General features: G+C 31.5%; 1 protein-coding gene and 1 pseudogene across 1 annotated transcript; both read left to right on the top strand.

Annotated features, from left to right (window-relative positions):
- The first annotated feature begins 9,078 nt into the window (after positions 1–9,078).
- Positions 9,079–12,942, top strand: LOC114398524 (ribulose bisphosphate carboxylase/oxygenase activase, chloroplastic-like). Its single transcript, XM_028360717.1, has 7 exons — positions 9,079–9,235; positions 9,930–10,258; positions 10,478–10,583; positions 10,679–10,764; positions 11,120–11,592; positions 12,021–12,302; positions 12,569–12,942. Exons 1-7 carry the CDS (start codon positions 9,191–9,193, stop codon positions 12,682–12,684), a joined length of 1,437 nt encoding a protein of 478 aa, XP_028216518.1. The 5' UTR covers positions 9,079–9,190; the 3' UTR covers positions 12,685–12,942.
- A 1,795-nt stretch (positions 12,943–14,737) lies between these two features.
- On the top strand, positions 14,738–16,366 carry LOC114376813 (annotated as a pseudogene).
- The last annotated feature ends 2,542 nt before the right edge of the window (positions 16,367–18,908 follow it).

Below are 18,908 nucleotides of genomic sequence, written 5' to 3'. Positions count from 1 at the left end.
TGTTTTCTTTGAGATAGTGAAAAGGTTATCTGAAAGTTGTTATTGTATGTGGTCCATTTACAAGCAATATTCAACCTAGTATCAATACTAACGTTCCGAATGAAATCATGTGCGGATTTTGTGGTTTTCACTAATCTCTCCATGTTTTGAATTCCATGACGAGTAGAGTTTTATATAAGAAGTTTTGCTCACTGTTTGGGTCATACTCATCAAGCCTATTGTTCCTGCAGAAAACGAAATACCAGCGCGTTGGTTAGTGAAAGTTAAAACCGTTCGGTGTCTGTGTATGCTGGAGCTTGCAATGGCTAAATGTTAATTTTCGATTATGCTTTCACTTTTAGTTTGATCCGAATGTATTTATTTATTTGCTAACTTGTTTGGAACGTAATTATTAGTTTACATATTGATGTATAGAATAATACGAAATGTAATCTGCGGTTGATTAAACTATAGAATCACATTTATACATCAATGCTGCTATTGGATAACGATAATTAACTTGTATTATTTATTACAAAAAGTTCACGCATTCAGAATGTGCATAAACTTCCTTTTTTATATTCTCTTTGTTAACATTAATTCTTTTAATTTGGTGTTTGGTAGAGTGACGTGGATATGAGAATGTTTCCGTGGATGAGTATATGATATAAAAACTATAAGTCATTGATGAAAATTAAAGTAGCACTAGAAGCTGATAGCAACTTGCTTGAAGTGGCTAAGTCACGTGAGAAAGAGAGAATAGCAAATTGAGACTTTGGTGAATCAAATTGAAATTTTTTTAGACTGTGATTTATGTATAAGATTTTTGAATTTAACGTAAAAATAACTTATATTAAATATGAAATTATTTAATTATAAAATTTTTTCAACATAAAATTAAACATGTCAAAATTTATTTAAAATTTGACCTTTTAACATGAGTTAGACAGGTTCAAATAGGACTGACCTACTTAAAAATATAATTATATTAATTACTAAAATATCTAATATAGTAACTATTGAAAATTGAAAATAACATTGGCCTGCTTCTGATCCATTGACAAAATCAATTATCTAATGTGAAATCTGAAATCAAGCCTGCACTAAATTATTTATTTTGTATTGGTACCAGTTATAATTGAAAAAAAAATCCTTTGTTGGATTGAGTCTGTTTCTTTTATAACATACATGCAGACTCAGATATCAACTTATACGCACTAAAAAAACCCATAAACACTCAAATTAAGTACATAATTATTTTTAAAAAAAATATATTTTTGATATACACAAACAAGTATCGGAGTATGTATCCGGTAAATGTACCCCATGAATTTAGAATTATCCATGTTGTAGAGTCCTTATCATTAACACAGTTAGTGTGACTGAACTCACTGAAGGTGTTGCTATGAATACCGCTACAAAAACCTTTCCGTGGTAAAAAGACATCACAAAAACATTTTGGCGAAAAAAAATGGTTAAAAAAATCTCTCATATAAGAATTAAAACTTAAAATAAGAATATTTATAAGAATAATATGAAGTGAATAGATTAACCAAATGATAACAAGTAAGAGAAAGACTAACAAAAATAATAAAATTATTAAAAAGCCTTTGCCGTAAATAGATTATTTAGTATTTGATATATAGAACCCAAAAATGCCATTTGATCTTGGTAGCGTGCCAACTCTGACTTGGTTTTGTTGTTCTATACTCGGACAGTTAAACTTCACTTGTTAAGTAATCTTTCTAGTTTGAAAATAATGACATAGAGTACATATAACTGTGGTTTAATGTTTATCTACCTATTGAGTAGGCTGTTTAGTTATGATAATTGTTAATTGATACGTGCAGTTAGATGCTTCTCCTAACGTTTTTTGTTCAGTGAGATAATTAACAAAGTATACAAGCCGAAGAGAAAAGAAAAAAAAAAGGAAGAAAAATTGCTTGTAGTGCATGTTTAGTTAATTTAAAATAATATTTGATTTTAAGCTTTAGAGAGAGCTTTAGTAAAAAAAAAACGATTATTATTTCTTTGGAGATAATCTTAACCAGATACGTGCAATTAGTTACCGAGTAATGATTCTCCCATCATTTTAGTTACAAAATTTTACAACTGGCTTTACACTTGTCAGTCCCTTGATTTGTTAACCATTTAATTGGGAATTTTTTAGTCCAAATGATTGTGAAAGTAGCATTAACATGACACACGTACCTACCATATTGTAAAATAAAAATACACGTCACAAAAAAGTTGATTTTGATGCAATCATCTTGCACCTGATGCAAGTATGGTGCGCATAAAGGTCTAGTCACAGCTTTTTCATTATTCCTAGTTCTTTATGTCTGCATTATGCTTGAACCATGGATGATTCACGAACATCTCTTGGTCAATTCCAGATAGGAACTGTTCTAACGGATTAGAGTTGAAATCACCAAATGAAGGGTGTTCCACTTGTGTACAATTAGGAAGTTCTATATCCATCTGTGAGTTGATCAGACTTTGGAAGACTGTGGCACTTCCTTCTTGTGAAAGAAAATTAGCTAGATTATTTTGACAATACTGTGTCCTTGTAGCATCATGCTGCAAAATATTAAACTGTGTTCCGTTGTTTGAGTTAATTGTTGCTTGGACACTGCCACAATTGACAACACTAACTGAGGAATTTGCCACTAGATTTCCAAGAGCATCTATCTCCTCTTGCAAGCTGGCAACCTGCACACATAAAGTTTGAGTTACATGTGAAACACTCAACTTATCTAAATTGTTGAGCCGGATTCGGTGCAGTCACTTTTCTGCGCATTTACACAGTCATTACATTTATGACTGCTGAATGAAAACCAGACGACTCAGATTTTAACCTAAATAAAATATGAGCCTTCCGGTCTTCATACGACGTAAATGCATGGAAATTCAACTGCAGGGAATCCAGGTCCATAAATTGTGGTGTGATAAAGTAGACTGTGGAGTCAGAAACCTGATGCTGCAATGCATAGATATGAGCAACACAGCCATATATAGGATCCTGCATGCGAGCCAAGGCTTCGTAAGATATGGTGACGGCAGCATCACTTCTATTCTGGATTGGAAGATGTGACAGTAGCTTGGAGACATTACTAGCACCATAAATTTTATGCACTGCTGCAAAATGGGTTGAGGCTTGGTCGTAGGAAAAGTAAGGAGCAAATACACAATCACTCGTGCATTTTCTCCTTAGGAACTTGCATGCTCCACATGATGAGCCAAACCCTGTCATTGTCTCAAGTTTTTTTTACTGATGTTATGTCAATGATTTCTGTAGTGGAAGACTTGTAATAATTTCGTCTAAGGAGAGCTTAAGGTTCGAACCTTTATAGCCATCACCTGGGAGATTCAATTTCTTTTGCCGTGTCCAAAGGACATTTTCACTTACTTTACTTTAGAGTATGTTCCTCTTTTGGGTCTCTTTTGTGGCCTACATTGTCTTTGTCAAATAGGGAATTTTTTTTCCTCTTTTATGCCTCAAAAGGGCTTTTGTTCCTAAAGTTTCTTCTCTAATGCTTCAGTTATTGAATATCCAATCATCATCACTTTTTGGGTTGGGAGAAAAGTTACTACTACAATCGGTTTGTGAGTTTGAGTAATTATAATGCATGCTTTAGCTAATCTAGTTTCTAGCATAGAGTACATGACTTATTGCGGCCATTTGTCTGGATATTGTTAATGGCCCTTTAATTCGTCCAATTTAATATGTCATTTATCTGCCACTTGTTCTATGTGTGCATATTTTAATCCCCACCATAATTCAGGTTTAGCTGTTGGCCACTTAAACTATATGGTTTGAGGTGTGTAATTAGACTAATTATCCACTGTTCTGTTATTCCTTTGGTGCTTATTTCTGACTCTTTCAGACTCAAGAAAACAAATTAATAATACAAGCTCTCTGTTCTTTTGGTGGCTGTTGTGATGCAGTGGTAAATGGGAAAAATTATTTTATGGTTTGGGACCATTATATATTTATACTCTCAGTTTCGATAATCTCTATACAGCACATAAAAAAGGAAGTCACACTGCTTTAATTTTTAGGATGTAACTTATGTATTTGTTGGATAATTATGTCAATTAAATTTAAACTGAAATTTAATATGATATCAGAGTTGATCACAAGCATCCTTGGAGGAGGATGTTAAAAAATATTCTAAAGATGTTATAGATAGATCTGTTGGACCACTTAATGCCATTTGCCGCTCTAAAGTCTAAACCATACAATAATTTCTGGCTAAAGGGGGAGGTTAATGTAGAAATGAAGCAGGGTGCAAGAACGAAGAACGAATTGGGAGACAATGCCATTAACACTTGCAAAACTTTCTGGTTTCTGTCACTTCAAAACTGTGAACTATTTTGTCTTTGACCCATTGGAACATGTGTGAGAAGGGAGAGCTATGAGTTGGTGGATGAAAAACTTCGGGCTTTCGAGTATAACGATGAAATTGTCTTTCTCTATCATGTATCAATCATCGTTGTTATCTCTTGACTGCTAACTTCTAACTTTTTTCTCAAGTTGCAATCTCATCCAGTCTTAATAATAGAACACTTTTTAGCATTTTTTTTTACACACTTTTTATTTTTGTTAAAATTCATTAAAAGTTAAAAAATTAAAAAAATTCCATTAAATAAAAAGTGAAACACAAAAACTTATAATTTTTAATAAATTTTGACAAACAATAAAGAGTGTATTTAAAAGGATGTATCACTAACATTTCTTTAAATATAAATCTTGAGTAACGAATCAAATTCGTTATTAAAATTATAAAATTTAATTAACTTATTTCTTGAAATTATTAAACACAAATTATTTTAGTCTTTATTGCCATAATTTTAATGGTTTTAAAATTTATGAAAATTCGTAGACTTTATCTACTTAATAAAAAATCTTAATTTAATGATTGGATTAATAAAATTTAATATATATATATATATATATATATATAAAAGTATCCAAGGAAACACTAGTTTTTACCAAGTGTTATTCAAAGAAAAACTTGATTTCTCTCCTATAAATTTTGATAAAATTAATTTTATCAACAGTGATATGATATTGTTAATTTTTTTTAAAAGAGCTAGGTTAAAAGTGGATTTGTGTTTAGAAATGAAAAAATTAAAATTAAGATTAGAGAATGAATACTACTTTGGTGTAATTTGTTTTATAAAAATTATAGTTTATTTTTATTAGTTTTATGAGATGATTTTTTAAAACTAAGCCAATTATTTAAAACAATCTTACAAAAAAATTACTTAATTTTATTTGGATGTTAGAATCAGATTATTTATAACATTTAAATATTAAAGATACTTATGAAAATGAATGAGTTTTTTTTTTAATACAACCACACATATAATCTATTTATGTACAAAGAGAAATTTTATGCAAATTTGATAGGATCATGATGAGCAGCCAAACTCACCATATGAATATTTGAAGCAGCAACCGCATATTGAAAGTTCAAATTTGGTATATATGCTGTTAATGCTCATTTTAAGGTTAACATGAACATTGGTTTTTGTTTTAATTTCTAGCACTTATTTATAGCTGTGATTGATAAACTATATATTTTATTTCTATAATTATTGTTATTTATTATTTATTATTTTATAATACAAATGACAATCTACATTATTTTTATTTTAGTTTATTGTGATTAAAAATTAATTTGTTATGTACCAAGATTTTTTTGGATATTTTTTATTTTATTTTTATAAAAATGACCCTTGAATTTTCCTATATATTTGGCGCACAACTTGCCAAGGGTTGAGTTGTGCTAGCAAAATTTTAATCTATCATTAAATCAGTTCAATATAATCCAACCGACAAATATCTTAAGTCGTGAGGAGTCACTTCAAATGGATAAAATTAATCAAGTTGACATTTCTAGATGAAATAACCATCAATACATATTTTTTCTCTTAATTTTACTGTCTTAAAAAAATCTCAATATCAATTTTTTTTGGTAAATACTTTCAATATCATTTTGTTTATTCATTGCACAACTAATTTTAAAAATAAAAAGTTAATCAAACACAACTTGTTAGTGTGCTCTTTAATCTTTAACAACACAATTTTGGGATGTAAGTAACTTATCAATTAGATTAAAATAAAATATTATAAAAATAAATTTGAACAGTTTAATATGGGATGCTTACATGAGTTACTTAACTTTAAACAAAATTATTTATTATTTTTTTATTTTTTCTATTGGAACATATGGAATAAGTTTGTTGCTTAACAAATTTATATCTTAAATAACATATTTTTAAAATATTATAGGACCCACAAATTAAGTTAAACATTCATCTTAATAATCTCAACATTAAAATAATGAATTTTTGTATAAAATACTTAAAATTACATGGAATCTACAAAATTAAGATAAAAACACATCTAATCAACTATGCATTGTAGATGCTATGAGTAATAGGGAAGAAAAAAAAGATTTTGTCATTTTATTGTTAAATCCTTATTGAACGTTTAGAAGACTTTATAAAAAAATGAAAAGGCTATTTATAACTTTTACAAGTTATTTTTATTTTAATAAATTCTTTTACATAATTTATTAAAACAATATTTTTAAATAAATTTTATAATTAAGTTTATGAATTAAGCTTTATGCAATAAAAAATTATTAAATAAATATTTAATTAACTTGTTTGTCTAAATACTCCACGATCTATTACGTTTCTCACGAGCCAAGAGTTCGATGATCAATGTTTTTTTTTTTTTTTATGTTTAACTCTTCTTTTAAAGTTGTTTATTTTTAATTTTGTTTTCTCGATTTTCTGCTAAGAGTTTTTTTTTTCTTTACACAGGTTTAATGTAGTCTCCAACTTTAATTACTTTTTTTTAACATTCAATGAGGATCGAGCTTCAACATTTATAAATTAATAGTAAATATTTTTGTGAAATTTGTTATTTACTAAATAATTATATATTAAAAAGTTAATATTTAAATAATTGTGTAAAAAGAATCAGTCCACTTTAACGCATCTTTGGATCTGTTCCAATCTAAAAATATGTTTGAAAATAAAATCAATTCAAGATTATGCTTAATTATTTGAAAGACTTTCGGACACTTTTGCAAACACAATTTACAAACATAGGTTTAACCCAAAATTGAGTTAAAAAATTTTAAGTCAAACATGCACTTAAACATATTGATTTTAATTTAAATCCAACCTGATCTAATAAAAAATAATTTGAATTTGTTTTGTATTTTTAAAAATACTAAATATAGTTAAAAATAATGATTTTTTTATTATCTTGTCGTTAGTAAAAAAATTGATTAACTTTGTCAATAATTAATATTCACAAAATACTTAATCGACTATCTTTAATAAGATCTCTTAAATCATAAAACTCAGATAGTGAGACCGAGTCCGAATACATTATCACTAGAACTAAGGATATGCTGGTGTTGAAAATAATGAATTTGATAAACTAGAAGTAAATTAACAATATTAAAATTTAATTTCACAAGCTAATTCCTAAAATATTATTTATAATTAAAGATGATAAAATAAATATAGTTTAGAATATTATTTTTGTCCTTCTCATTCACCATATCATCACAAAATAAGGTGGGATCGGTTAGTTTATTCCAAAAATAGATTGAAAAGGTCAACTTAGCTTCTTTTTTTTTTTAACCATTCACGGGCCGATGGATCATGAATGTACATGAAAATAGGAATGAAATAAATAAGAAATGTTTAAATTAAAAAGGAATATGCATGGTGGAGTGAAGGTATGAGACCACTCATATTTTTGAATTTTTTTTTCTCTCGCCTATTTTTTTACCATCAAACTCACCTTTAGATAAAGATAGTCTTATGCTCAATTTAAAAGACCAAAACTTATGAAAAAAAATGCTTTGGTGAAAATGGCCGTTAGTAAAATAAAATGAATTGAAAATTAAGAATTCTAAATTTTTGAGGGAGAATCACGGGGCACCAGCCTCGGTCTGTGGGTTGAGATAGAGCATGTTGCGAGACCTATGAATTGGATATTTTTTAATTCACCTTTTTTTTTCCTTTCATAATCAGTACTTAGACTATTATCTACATGAATTTATTTATCACTTATTTAAGAAATTAATAACCCTCGACTTTCTTAGTAAGAGTTCATTTGAATTCACTAGTGTTTTAAAATAAACTCTTACTTTTTTTTTTATAAAAAAAATATATTCTAAACTGCAAATACAAAGGCTAGTTAGGGATTAAATAAATCACTGCTGTTAATTTGATCTAAAATACAAACAGAATAAACAAGTTATGTTACAAAATGTCATCTTATGATAGCAGGTAATTTGGAAGGACTAGCTCTGGAACCTTCAATTATAGCATGGGCATGCTTGGAGCACATAAAGGATGTATCACTTAACCAATAAGACAGGGAGAGGCACATATAAAAGCTGAAAAAATCACCTTGTGTGCATCCTTTGGCCCCCCTTTGAACCGGGAGTGGAGGGGGGTCATTACATCATCTCAATCAACCACTATCCTTGTTTCTATTAATGCAATGGCCCACTTTTTGACATAATTTCATAATTTTTTTTCAACATCATTGGCTACTTGTGTGGGTTAGCATGCTAAAAATCTAAAATAAATGGCAGCCCAGCCACAGATTTTTATGTAATTGACCAATACAAATATTAGAAAAAAAATTATGCAGTAAAAAATTTTACATTTTCATTTAATTAACTTTATTAACTTTTATGATAATTACTTAAAAAATTATATTAAGAACGAATTATGATTTACATAATGTAAAAGTGTGTAACAATTAAATTCTAGAAATATTATAGTGTTGTTGCTGAACAATTTTCTCTTCTAGTGAAAGCAACACTAGCCAATGTTTGATCCTGATGAGATGAATGCTACAAGCTACGTGTGGTAACAAATTCTCCTTGAAACTTATGGATCAGAAAAAGGCTTCAATTCCAACCTCAAGATCTATGGATGTAGTAGGTTGGTGAGACCTGGAATGCACTATGTAGTTGCCACGTGGCAGCCAAGCTAATCTTCATCGTGTGGATGTTAAGGATTCTACAACTAGTTTTGAGGATATGAATTTCTGAACACTCAATTGCACCACTGCCATAAGTCCCTTCCCTATTGTAATTTCTGCCAGCCTCAAAAAAGACTTGCTCTGCCTCTGCCACTCTCTGAGTAGGACTACACTGCCATGGCTGCCTCAGTCTCCACTGTTGGAGCTGTCAACGGAGCTCCAGTATGATGTTTTCTCCACTCTTTTCACTTTCTTGTCCTTAGTTTCTCAACTAATTCTTATATGAATTTTGTTATATAAATGTTCAAATCACTATTAGTATGTGTAAGGTTATAGAATTATGTTTGAAATATACATATAACATATCTATACTTGTCAAATAATGGAGTTGCACTGTGGAGTAAAATCAATTAACTTTTCACGTTGAAAGTGAAGCAACTCATCATGGGATTTCTACGTTCTTTTATGTAGTTTAGGTAGCCAATGTGCATCCAATTCCAAACACGATTTTGAATGTCCGAAAGATATATGACACTACCTTTATCCTAGTTTAGTTGAGAATTATTCCAATATACATGTCTATGACAAGTTTCTTTTTCGTGCTAGTAAGAATCACTGAGTTTTGGTACACTTCTAAAAGTGTAAATTTAAAGAATAAGATACCTAGAGAGAAAACTCTAGTGACTTTTAACTCCTCATTTATATTGATGTAAACTCATTATAGGTTAGTAACTATGTGTTATGTAATGTAATAGTCGATATATGTGATATTAAATTAGAAGACAATGGTGTTATTTCTTACTTGAGTGAAGATAAAAACAGATTTGGATATTAGAAGCATGTGACAAAGTGAGTGTGAAGTTTTAAAATTAGTTGTTTGAACAGTGTGAAAGAGTGGTTACTGTGAATATTGCAGCTGAGCTTGAACAGCTCTGGAGCTGGAGCTTCAGTTCCCAGTTCAGCCTTCTTTGGCACCAGCTTGAAGAAGGTTATTGCCTCAAGGGTCCCTAACGTCAAGATTTCTTCTGGAAGTTTCAAAATCGTTGCCGCGGAAAAAGAGATTGATGAGAAACAACAGACAGACAAGGACAGATGGAAAGGTCTTGCCTATGATGTTTCAGACGACCAGCAAGACATCACAAGAGGGAAGGGTTTGGTTGATTCCCTCTTCCAAGCTCCACAGGATACTGGAACTCACTATGCAATCATGAGCTCTTATGAGTACCTTAGCACTGGACTTAAACAGTGAGTGACACATACAAAAATAGTGCTTGTTTGTTTATTTTCTGTAGGAATCGAAGACAGTATCAAGGGGTTTATAATAACTCACTATCCTATTCAATCAACTGAGTTAGACCCCTTAACTAGTGTATGCTTATTATCACTTCTATTGTCATGAATTGAAAAACTAAACTCCCTTATATTTTTATCTAACTAGAGGTGTTCATGATGGTGGTATTTCAGGTACAACTTGGATAACAACATGGACGGTTTTTACATTGCTCCTGCTTTTATGGACAAGCTTGTTGTTCACATCAGCAAGAACTTCATGACCCTGCCCAACATCAAGGCATGTAAATTGCACACATGATTCCTTCATACATTGCCCCAAGACTTTAGTTAATGAAACAGGACACACTCAGTATTTTTCATTGTTTTTTACAGGTTCCTCTCATTCTTGGTATCTGGGGAGGCAAAGGTCAAGGAAAATCCTTCCAATGCGAGCTTGTCTTTGCCAAGATGGGAATCAAGTGAGTAAATGCTGTATATATATTACTACTACAAAACAGAACACATCAGTTATATACATTACTACATTAGCAACTCTATTGCATTAGAACTTAGTACCTAGCACTCAGTAGTTGAAGTGTGTTCCAATGACATCTCTAAATGGAACTTTAGTTGAACGTAGGATTAAAATATGTTTTTGATCTCTCAAAAATCGAGTTTAATCCCTATAAAAGTTCCTATATTTTTACATAAATGCATGTGTAGTCTCTGGTGAGAGACTAAAACTATGTTACTCTTAATAAATGTATTTTAGCCTTGAATATATCATTTGGTAATTGGTGCTAATTTCTGGTCCTCATGATGATGTGATTACAGCCCTATCATGATGAGTGCTGGAGAGTTGGAAAGTGGAAATGCAGGAGAGCCAGCAAAACTGATCAGACAGAGATACCGTGAAGCCGCAGACATGATCAAGAAGGGAAAGATGTGTGCTCTCTTCATCAACGATCTTGATGCAGGAGCTGGTCGTCTTGGTGGAACTACACAATACACTGTCAACAACCAGATGGTGAATGCCACCCTCATGAACATTGCTGATAACCCCACCAATGTGCAGCTTCCTGGTATGTACAACAAGGAAGAGAACCCCCGTGTGCCCATCATCGTCACCGGTAACGATTTCTCAACACTGTATGCTCCTCTCATCCGTGATGGGCGTATGGAGAAGTTCTACTGGGCACCTACAAGGGACGATCGTGTTGGCGTCTGCAATGGAATTTTCCGCACTGACAATGTTCCTAAGGATGACATTGTCAAGCTTGTTGACACCTTCCCCGGCCAATCTATTGGTAAGTTTCCTATTGGGAACTCAAGAATCCTTTGCTTTGCAAATGATCTATATGTTTCACACCCCAAACATTTGGGTAACTCATTGATATTTAATACAAACTTTTATTATGCAGATTAGCAGGGTGAAGCTCCAATTATGATTAAAAAACAGCATGAAAAAACATTTAAGAAACTACATTTAAGTTTTGTCCATGTAATTAAACTTTCATATTTGTCCCTTAAATTATAAGCAACAATCACTTTAATCCTGATTTTTTTTAAGGGTAATAATATGTGGACACCTTTACAGACTATTTCTCTTTATATCTCTTATCCTATCACATCATATATCTCAGCTATCATGCCTACACTTTTCTCTAGGTGTCATTTAGCTCTTAGATGTCCTTACATTACAATAAGACTAATGGTATGCAATTTATGATTGCAGATTTCTTTGGTGCACTCAGGGCTAGAGTATATGATGATGAGGTGAGGAAGTGGATTTCTGTTGTTGGTGTTGACTTCATTGGGAAGAAGCTTGTGAACTCCAAGGAAGGACCTCCAACCTTTGACCAACCGAAGATGACTTTGAGCAAGCTCTTGGAGTATGGTAACATGCTTGTCCAAGAACAAGAGAATGTGAAGAGAGTACAACTGGCAGACAAGTACTTGAAAGAGGCTGCTCTTGGTGATGCTAATCAAGATTCCATCAACAGAGGAACTTTCTATGGTTTGTTCTTGTATCCTGAACCTTGATATAGGATATTTGCATATAGCTTAATTTTCTGTCAACTTCTACACACAGACATTTAAATTTTGATTTAGTAAAAAGGTTTCCAATATATCTAATAATATATTGCTCACTTAAACTATTTTAACAATTTGACAAAATATAATTGAAAGATTACACTTCTTCAAAATTAAACTCATTAGAAAGTGTATTTTGATAAAATAAAACCAGGTCTAAACTTTTTGGTTGTTACATTCTCTGCACAGGCAAAGCAGCTCAGCAAGTAAACATTCCCGTTCCTGAAGGTTGTACTGATCCAAATGCCTCAAACTTCGACCCAACTGCAAGAAGTGATGATGGAACCTGCTTATACACACCCTGAGAACCTAAGCATTCTCCACTTGGAGAGAAGCTAAGAGTTGAGATAATAAAATAAGTTATCTTGTTCATATTGGATTGTTATCCTGTATAATTTTGAGTTACATTGTCTACATTTTACAATGTGTGCAATGTTAAAGTCTTGATGTCTTTCTCTTTCCGCTTGCGCATTTGTTGCTTTTCTACATTTAATTTTTTCCTTGACACGATATTAATGTTATGCTACCTGTTCGTTTTAGTTAATAAAGTTTATTTTTTGTAATTTGTAACATTTTGTTAGCATTTTTTTTAAACATTACTTCCTGTAACATTATTTAAACTCAATTTTTTTTTATTCTCACTATTATATCATATTTTTTTAATGCCGTTTTACATTTCTCATTTAATTACTTTTACTTTGATCTAGTATGATCAAAATATCCTTCATTTGAAATATATTCTTGGTTTCTAATTTTATTAGAAGAGAAAGTAAAAGATAAAATGAAACTGAACCACACGTTTTCTTAATTAAATAAGTATGAAATTCATCAAAAGAAAATTAACATATTAAGAAAACAAGATAGAATTCTCTTCTTGGGGTTATTCTTGAGCTAACATATTGGCAACAAACTTCAACTGCAGTTGGAATTGCAACTGTGTTGCGGCCATTACGGGCAAATACAAGTTAATTGTTACATAATTCGTAATCACAGCATAATGACTGCTAACGCAATTTAAATATTCAAGCGGCATCAGATGATGAGATGACGTGATCCACAATTTAAGGTCCATTAATCAGCCATATAAACAATTTAGTGACTAATGTAAAACCGCGAGAATGTTCATTTTGGAGTCACAGTGTGAATCAGTGAATGTGAATGACTTATAATATGTTTTGTGAATCAAATCAAAATTGATATTTTAAGGGTGTACAAATATGTAAGAATTGTTATCCTTGTAACTATATTTGCGGTGGATAACATTCTCGTTATGATTAATTGTGGACTCCGAAAAGCTAAGATTAATAATGTCTTTGATTGGCTTGTTCAGCAGAGCACATGACCGAAGCTGTGGTCTGTTGTTTCCCTGAACCAACTGATGAGAGCCACGTAGAATTGGCGGCTATTATCGTGGGTCGGTGTTTCGGAGGAGAGAATTTAATGGTGTTTTAATCATCAGAAGAAAATCTGTTGAACTGCTTCTAGTGCTAAATATTCAGAATATGCCGCGTTTCACGTGGAATCTAAGAAATTAGACACAAAGTAGCGAAACTATCTAAGGTTGTTCAATCTGGCTAGAAACTATAACCATAATAAAACACATGTTAATGACATATAAATATCTTTTAATTTTAAACATTCTATAACATCTTTTAATTTTCTTTTTCTGTCATATTATAATATATTTTTATCTTATTTAAGACATGCATGAGTACTTATATTTAAACACTCATAAATTATAAATACTTCATGAACACTATTCCTTTTTTCATCCCTCTTCCTGATACATTACATTATCAATTAAATCAATTTACTCAGGATTACTCAGGAGAGGAGAGGATGTTCAAGAATCATTTTTCAAACCATAACCGGATATTAATCATAGTATTATATGAAAACATGATCGGAAGTCTCGATTGAATGAATCCAAAAATAGCGAAGCATCATTATCATTATTAAGTGGTGTCAACCTAACTCAATTACATCTGCTCACGTGAAAGCCAAGAACCACGTTTTTCCTATTCCATTCCATACGGCACATATTACCCTTCTCTTTATATTTCATTTTCTCATTCAAACAAAAAATCCCAACATTCTAGTCCCGTCAAGCATACGGAGACCAATCCCCTAACACTTCCATTCCATATTTCGAACGTTTTCTCTTTCTCCACCGCTTTCGCGTTGGCAATAACAACCCGCGAACCCAAACAAGGTGGCCACGGATCTCGAATGTAATATTATGTTAGATTTTATCTTAAAAACAATTGGTATTAAGTTAGATTTTATCTTAAAATCAATTAGTATTAAGTGAAATTATTCAATAAATATATAAACTGCACTTCAAAAAATGAGACCGATATGAGACTTGAATATTTCTCAATATATAGATTATACCACATTGACGACAACAACGTGGGCGTTAACGTCAACAGCGCGGTTGCTAACAAGTCTGTCACCGCTGCTCACTTCACCGACGGGTCATCCAAGCAAAACCTCAGTTTGAAGTCCGGCAAAGTGATTCAGGCGTGGGTGGACTATGATTCCTCGAAGAAACAATTACATGTTAGACTTTCCTTAACCTCGTCGTAACCCAGTTCACCAATCTTGTTTTGCCAACTCGATCTCTCACTTATTTTTCATGAAAACATGTATGCTGGGTTTTCAGCTTCAACTGGGTTGTTATTAAGTTCACACTACATCCTCGGTTGGAGCTTTAAGATGAACGAAGAAGCCAAATCTCTGCATTTGGAAACATTACCCTCACTCCCCACTTCCAAGAACCGCAAAATGGTTATGATATTAGGGGTTGCTGTGTCTTTTGCTATTCTGACAATAATAATTGCAATTGGGTTTGTGATTTATGTGGTGAGAAGGATGAAGAATGGTGATGCTGTTGAACCATGGGAGCTTGAAGTTGGTCCTCACAGATTCTCATAAGGGGAGTTAAAAAAAGCAACAAATGGCTTCAAGGAGAAACAATTAATCGGATTCGGAGGCTTCGGTAGAGTTTACAAAGGTGTTCTCGCAGAGTCTAATACTATAATCGCTGTGAAGAGAATCAAGCAAGATTCAGAGGAAGGGTTGCAGCAATTCATGTCGGAGATAGAAACCATTGGTCGGCTCCGACATAAGAACATAGTTCAGTTACGAGGATGGTGTCGGAAAAGGTGCGATCTTTTAATAGTTTACGATTTCATGCCAAATGGGAGTTTGGACAAATACCTATTCGATGAACCCGGAAGGGTTTTAAGTTGGGAACAAAGATTTAAGATTATAAAAGACGTGGCTAGGGGTTTGGTGTATTTGCATGAAGAGTGGGAACAAGCGGTGATTCATAGAGATGTTAAAGCTGGAAATGTGTTGTTGGATTCGGAGATGAATGGGAAGGCTTGTTGATGGATCATGGGGAGAATCCGAACACCACGCGCGTGGTGGGCACGTTGGGATACTTGGCGCCGGAGCTTACACTCACGGGGAAGCCCACGGCGAGTTCCGACGTGTTTGCCTTCGGGGCTTTGTTGCTGGAGGTGGGGTGCGGGAGAAGGCCCTTTGAGCCCAAGGCGTTGCCGGAGGAGCTTATTTTGGTTGATTGGGTTAAGGATCGGTGGGGCGCGGGCCGGGTTTTGGAGGTGGTGGATTCTAAGTTGAATTGGGCTTTTGATCCGGTACAGGCCTTGGTGAAGCTGAGATTGGGCCTGATGTGTTCGAGTGATGTCCCGGAAGAGGCCCAGTATGAGGCAAGTGGTGATGTATTTGGAGAGGGACATGCAGCTTCCTGATGTTGAGGAGCCAACGACGTCGTTTTATGATAGGGTGAGTATGTGGTCTTGTACTACGGAGGATGTTGATGCTTCCTCGCTTTCACTTTCCGGTGACACGGAAGGGAGGTAGTTTCAGCATGCATGCCCCCCGATTTTTGTATATTTATGTGGTATCTGAAATTTTTAGTGCATATTGTGTACTAAAAAAATAATCAGTGATTGTAAATTAAGGATTTAAGTTATTTTAATATTAATAGCAAAAAATTAGATCTATTTATTTATTTTAGTGTTTGGGGTGATCCACTGCTAAAAGTGATGGGTGGTTATGAAAAAAGAGGTTAACCGAAAGCTAAAGGTGATGAGTGGTTGTAAGAAAATGGTCAGAACTTAGAACTTAGAAAGTGTTATGTTGGGACCTAACTCCTATGAAACATAGGTCCACAATGAATATATGATCATAGAAGGTTGGACAAAATTAATCAACAAAAAATCATAATGAAACACGATGGTTATTAAATTCTAGAGTTTATTCGTTAATTTTTATGAATTTATCCGTTTATTTATACTTCCCTATAAGTTAATTCGAAGGTAAATTCTCTTTTTAGTAAATTTTGGATAAAGTTTATAAACTTTAATTAAATTCTGTAGATTTTCAACTTTATCATTGAATCAACAAATTAACAAATTAAAAAAAAATCAAAATATAAGTCATTTTAAATTATTTTATGTCTATTTAATGTTCAACAAACCTTTATTTATTATGTTATTTCTTAATAAAATAATTTTCACGTTATTAAAGCCTTGTTCTCTACTAATATCAAATATTTAATGAAAATGTTGTTTTATCACTATTATAGATGTATTATTAGATTTGATTATTTAAGTATTTTGAAATTTATGATATATTATTTTTTTTATATTATTAAAATATTTAATTAATATGTTATTTATAAATATTTTATATGAAATTAACTTTTACGAATGTACCAGTTAAATTTACTAGTTAAATCTATAAATTTTTTACAAGTCTAGATAATTTTTTTAGTTTGATAACCTTTAAAAAACCATTATAAACGGACACAGACACATAAGATAACAAACAAATCAAACGTGCGAAAATGAATTAAAAAAAAAAAAAGAGAGACAATTTTGTGTGCACCCATCGTGTAGCTCATTGTCTTCATTTCCTGTCTTTGGGGTTGCCATAGACCAAACTCACCTCTTTAGACCATCCATGTTGACCACCGTATCGTCGCCATGTGCAGGGACATGATTCTTGGTGTGTGACTGATAATTCACGTTATCTTTGTTTTCTGTCTTTTGGGGCTTCGATAAACCTAGCTCCCCTCTCCTCAGCGTTCATGTTGCCCATCACACTTGTCACCTGGTATCGGCCATGTGCAGGTATATTCAGTGGTGCACCTACATTATGATAAGGGTATCCACTTGCATCCCTTTATTTTTTAAAATTTATTAATAATTTTTTTTTAAATTAAAATTTGTAAATAAAATTTTATATTTTTATATTTTATTTCATATATATTTATATAATTGAATTTATTGATTTTTATTTTTTATAATTTACTCTTATTAACTTAAGGTCTTAAATCCGTCACGAGATATATCATAAAAGTCGTTTCTATATGGGTTTTTTTGTCATGTGTAAACAAAAAATTACGCTTTCATAATTATTTAAATATCATTGGCCTTGCAATTTTTAATTGCAAAACTTATTCATAATTCATTTATAATCAAAATTATTTAAAATAATAATAACATGAATAATTAATATTATTATTTTATAAGTTATTATTAACGATAACAATTTAATTTAAAGAAAAACAAAATTATTTTGTCTATGCACATGATAGAGTAGATTGTAACTTGTTTTTAAGGAAGAAAATTAAGATTTTATATATATATAAAAGTAAGTATACATTTATAAAAAAACAGATTGGACGACTAAGTAAAAAACATAATCTTAAAATTAGAAGTTTTCAGATAAGTTAAACTTTTAAATTTAATTTATAATTATTAGTTATAACCAGTGATTGATGCATCTCCAAGACTTCTCTTTGATAAAAGCAAAAATCTCCTTCTTTTTTCGGCCAATCTTACTAGTCATTATCCAATGAAACACAGTTTTCTCCTTGTATTGCTTTCTCTACCCAAGTCAAACATGAAAAGCATTATCAATTAAATAATATTCCATCCTCTTTGCAATTATTACCACATAAACAAGTGGTTATAACTGGCTAGCTTTAGATTAGTTCAGTTATTTAGTTAATTACTTGTATCTTTACTCCTCCAGAAATTTTCTTTTAGTTGGGGCATTTTTTTTTTTTTTACAAAATACACGGTGCGTAGATAAAAAGAAAATCTAAAATACCTATCTTTTTACAAATTATAATTACTTTTTATACATTTTTAGATTTTATTTTTTTATCTCTTGTAACGTTTTACATTTATTTAAAGAAAAAATATTTTATGAGAATCAAATTAATCTTTTTTATGGTGGCAAAAAATAAATATTATTATATATATCCATGTAAAAAAGAATTCTTGAGGGACAATTGTGCCCATACCCAACAACATGGATCCGCCACCAGCAGTGGATCCAAAAAAAATTTCCGTGAAAAAAAATAGTCTAATATTTTTTCAAACAAAATTATATAAATTTTATTAAAAACGATAATAAAAAATTAAAAACAGTAAAATTTAAATTTAAAAGAATAGAGTGAATAAAATTAATATTAATTTATTTTATC

Source organism: Glycine soja, chromosome 2 (assembly GCF_004193775.1).
Source record: "Glycine soja cultivar W05 chromosome 2, ASM419377v2, whole genome shotgun sequence".
Taxonomy (NCBI): Eukaryota; Viridiplantae; Streptophyta; class Magnoliopsida; order Fabales; family Fabaceae; genus Glycine; species Glycine soja.
The sequence above is the reverse complement of the archived record's forward strand: the minus strand, read 5'-3'. Positions and strand labels throughout refer to the sequence as shown.

Bases quoted from the DNA above. Each gene is read 5' to 3' on its own strand.
- LOC114398524 (XM_028360717.1), top strand. From the start codon at position 9,191: ATGGCTGCCTCAGTCTCCACTGTTGGAGCTGTCAACGGAGCTCCA. The intron at 10,584-10,678 runs GCATGTAAATTG...TGTTTTTTACAG, and splicing joins TGACCCTGCCCAACATCAAG to GTTCCTCTCATTCTTGGTAT. The intron at 11,593-12,020 runs GTAAGTTTCCTA...TTATGATTGCAG, and splicing joins CTTCCCCGGCCAATCTATTG to ATTTCTTTGGTGCACTCAGG.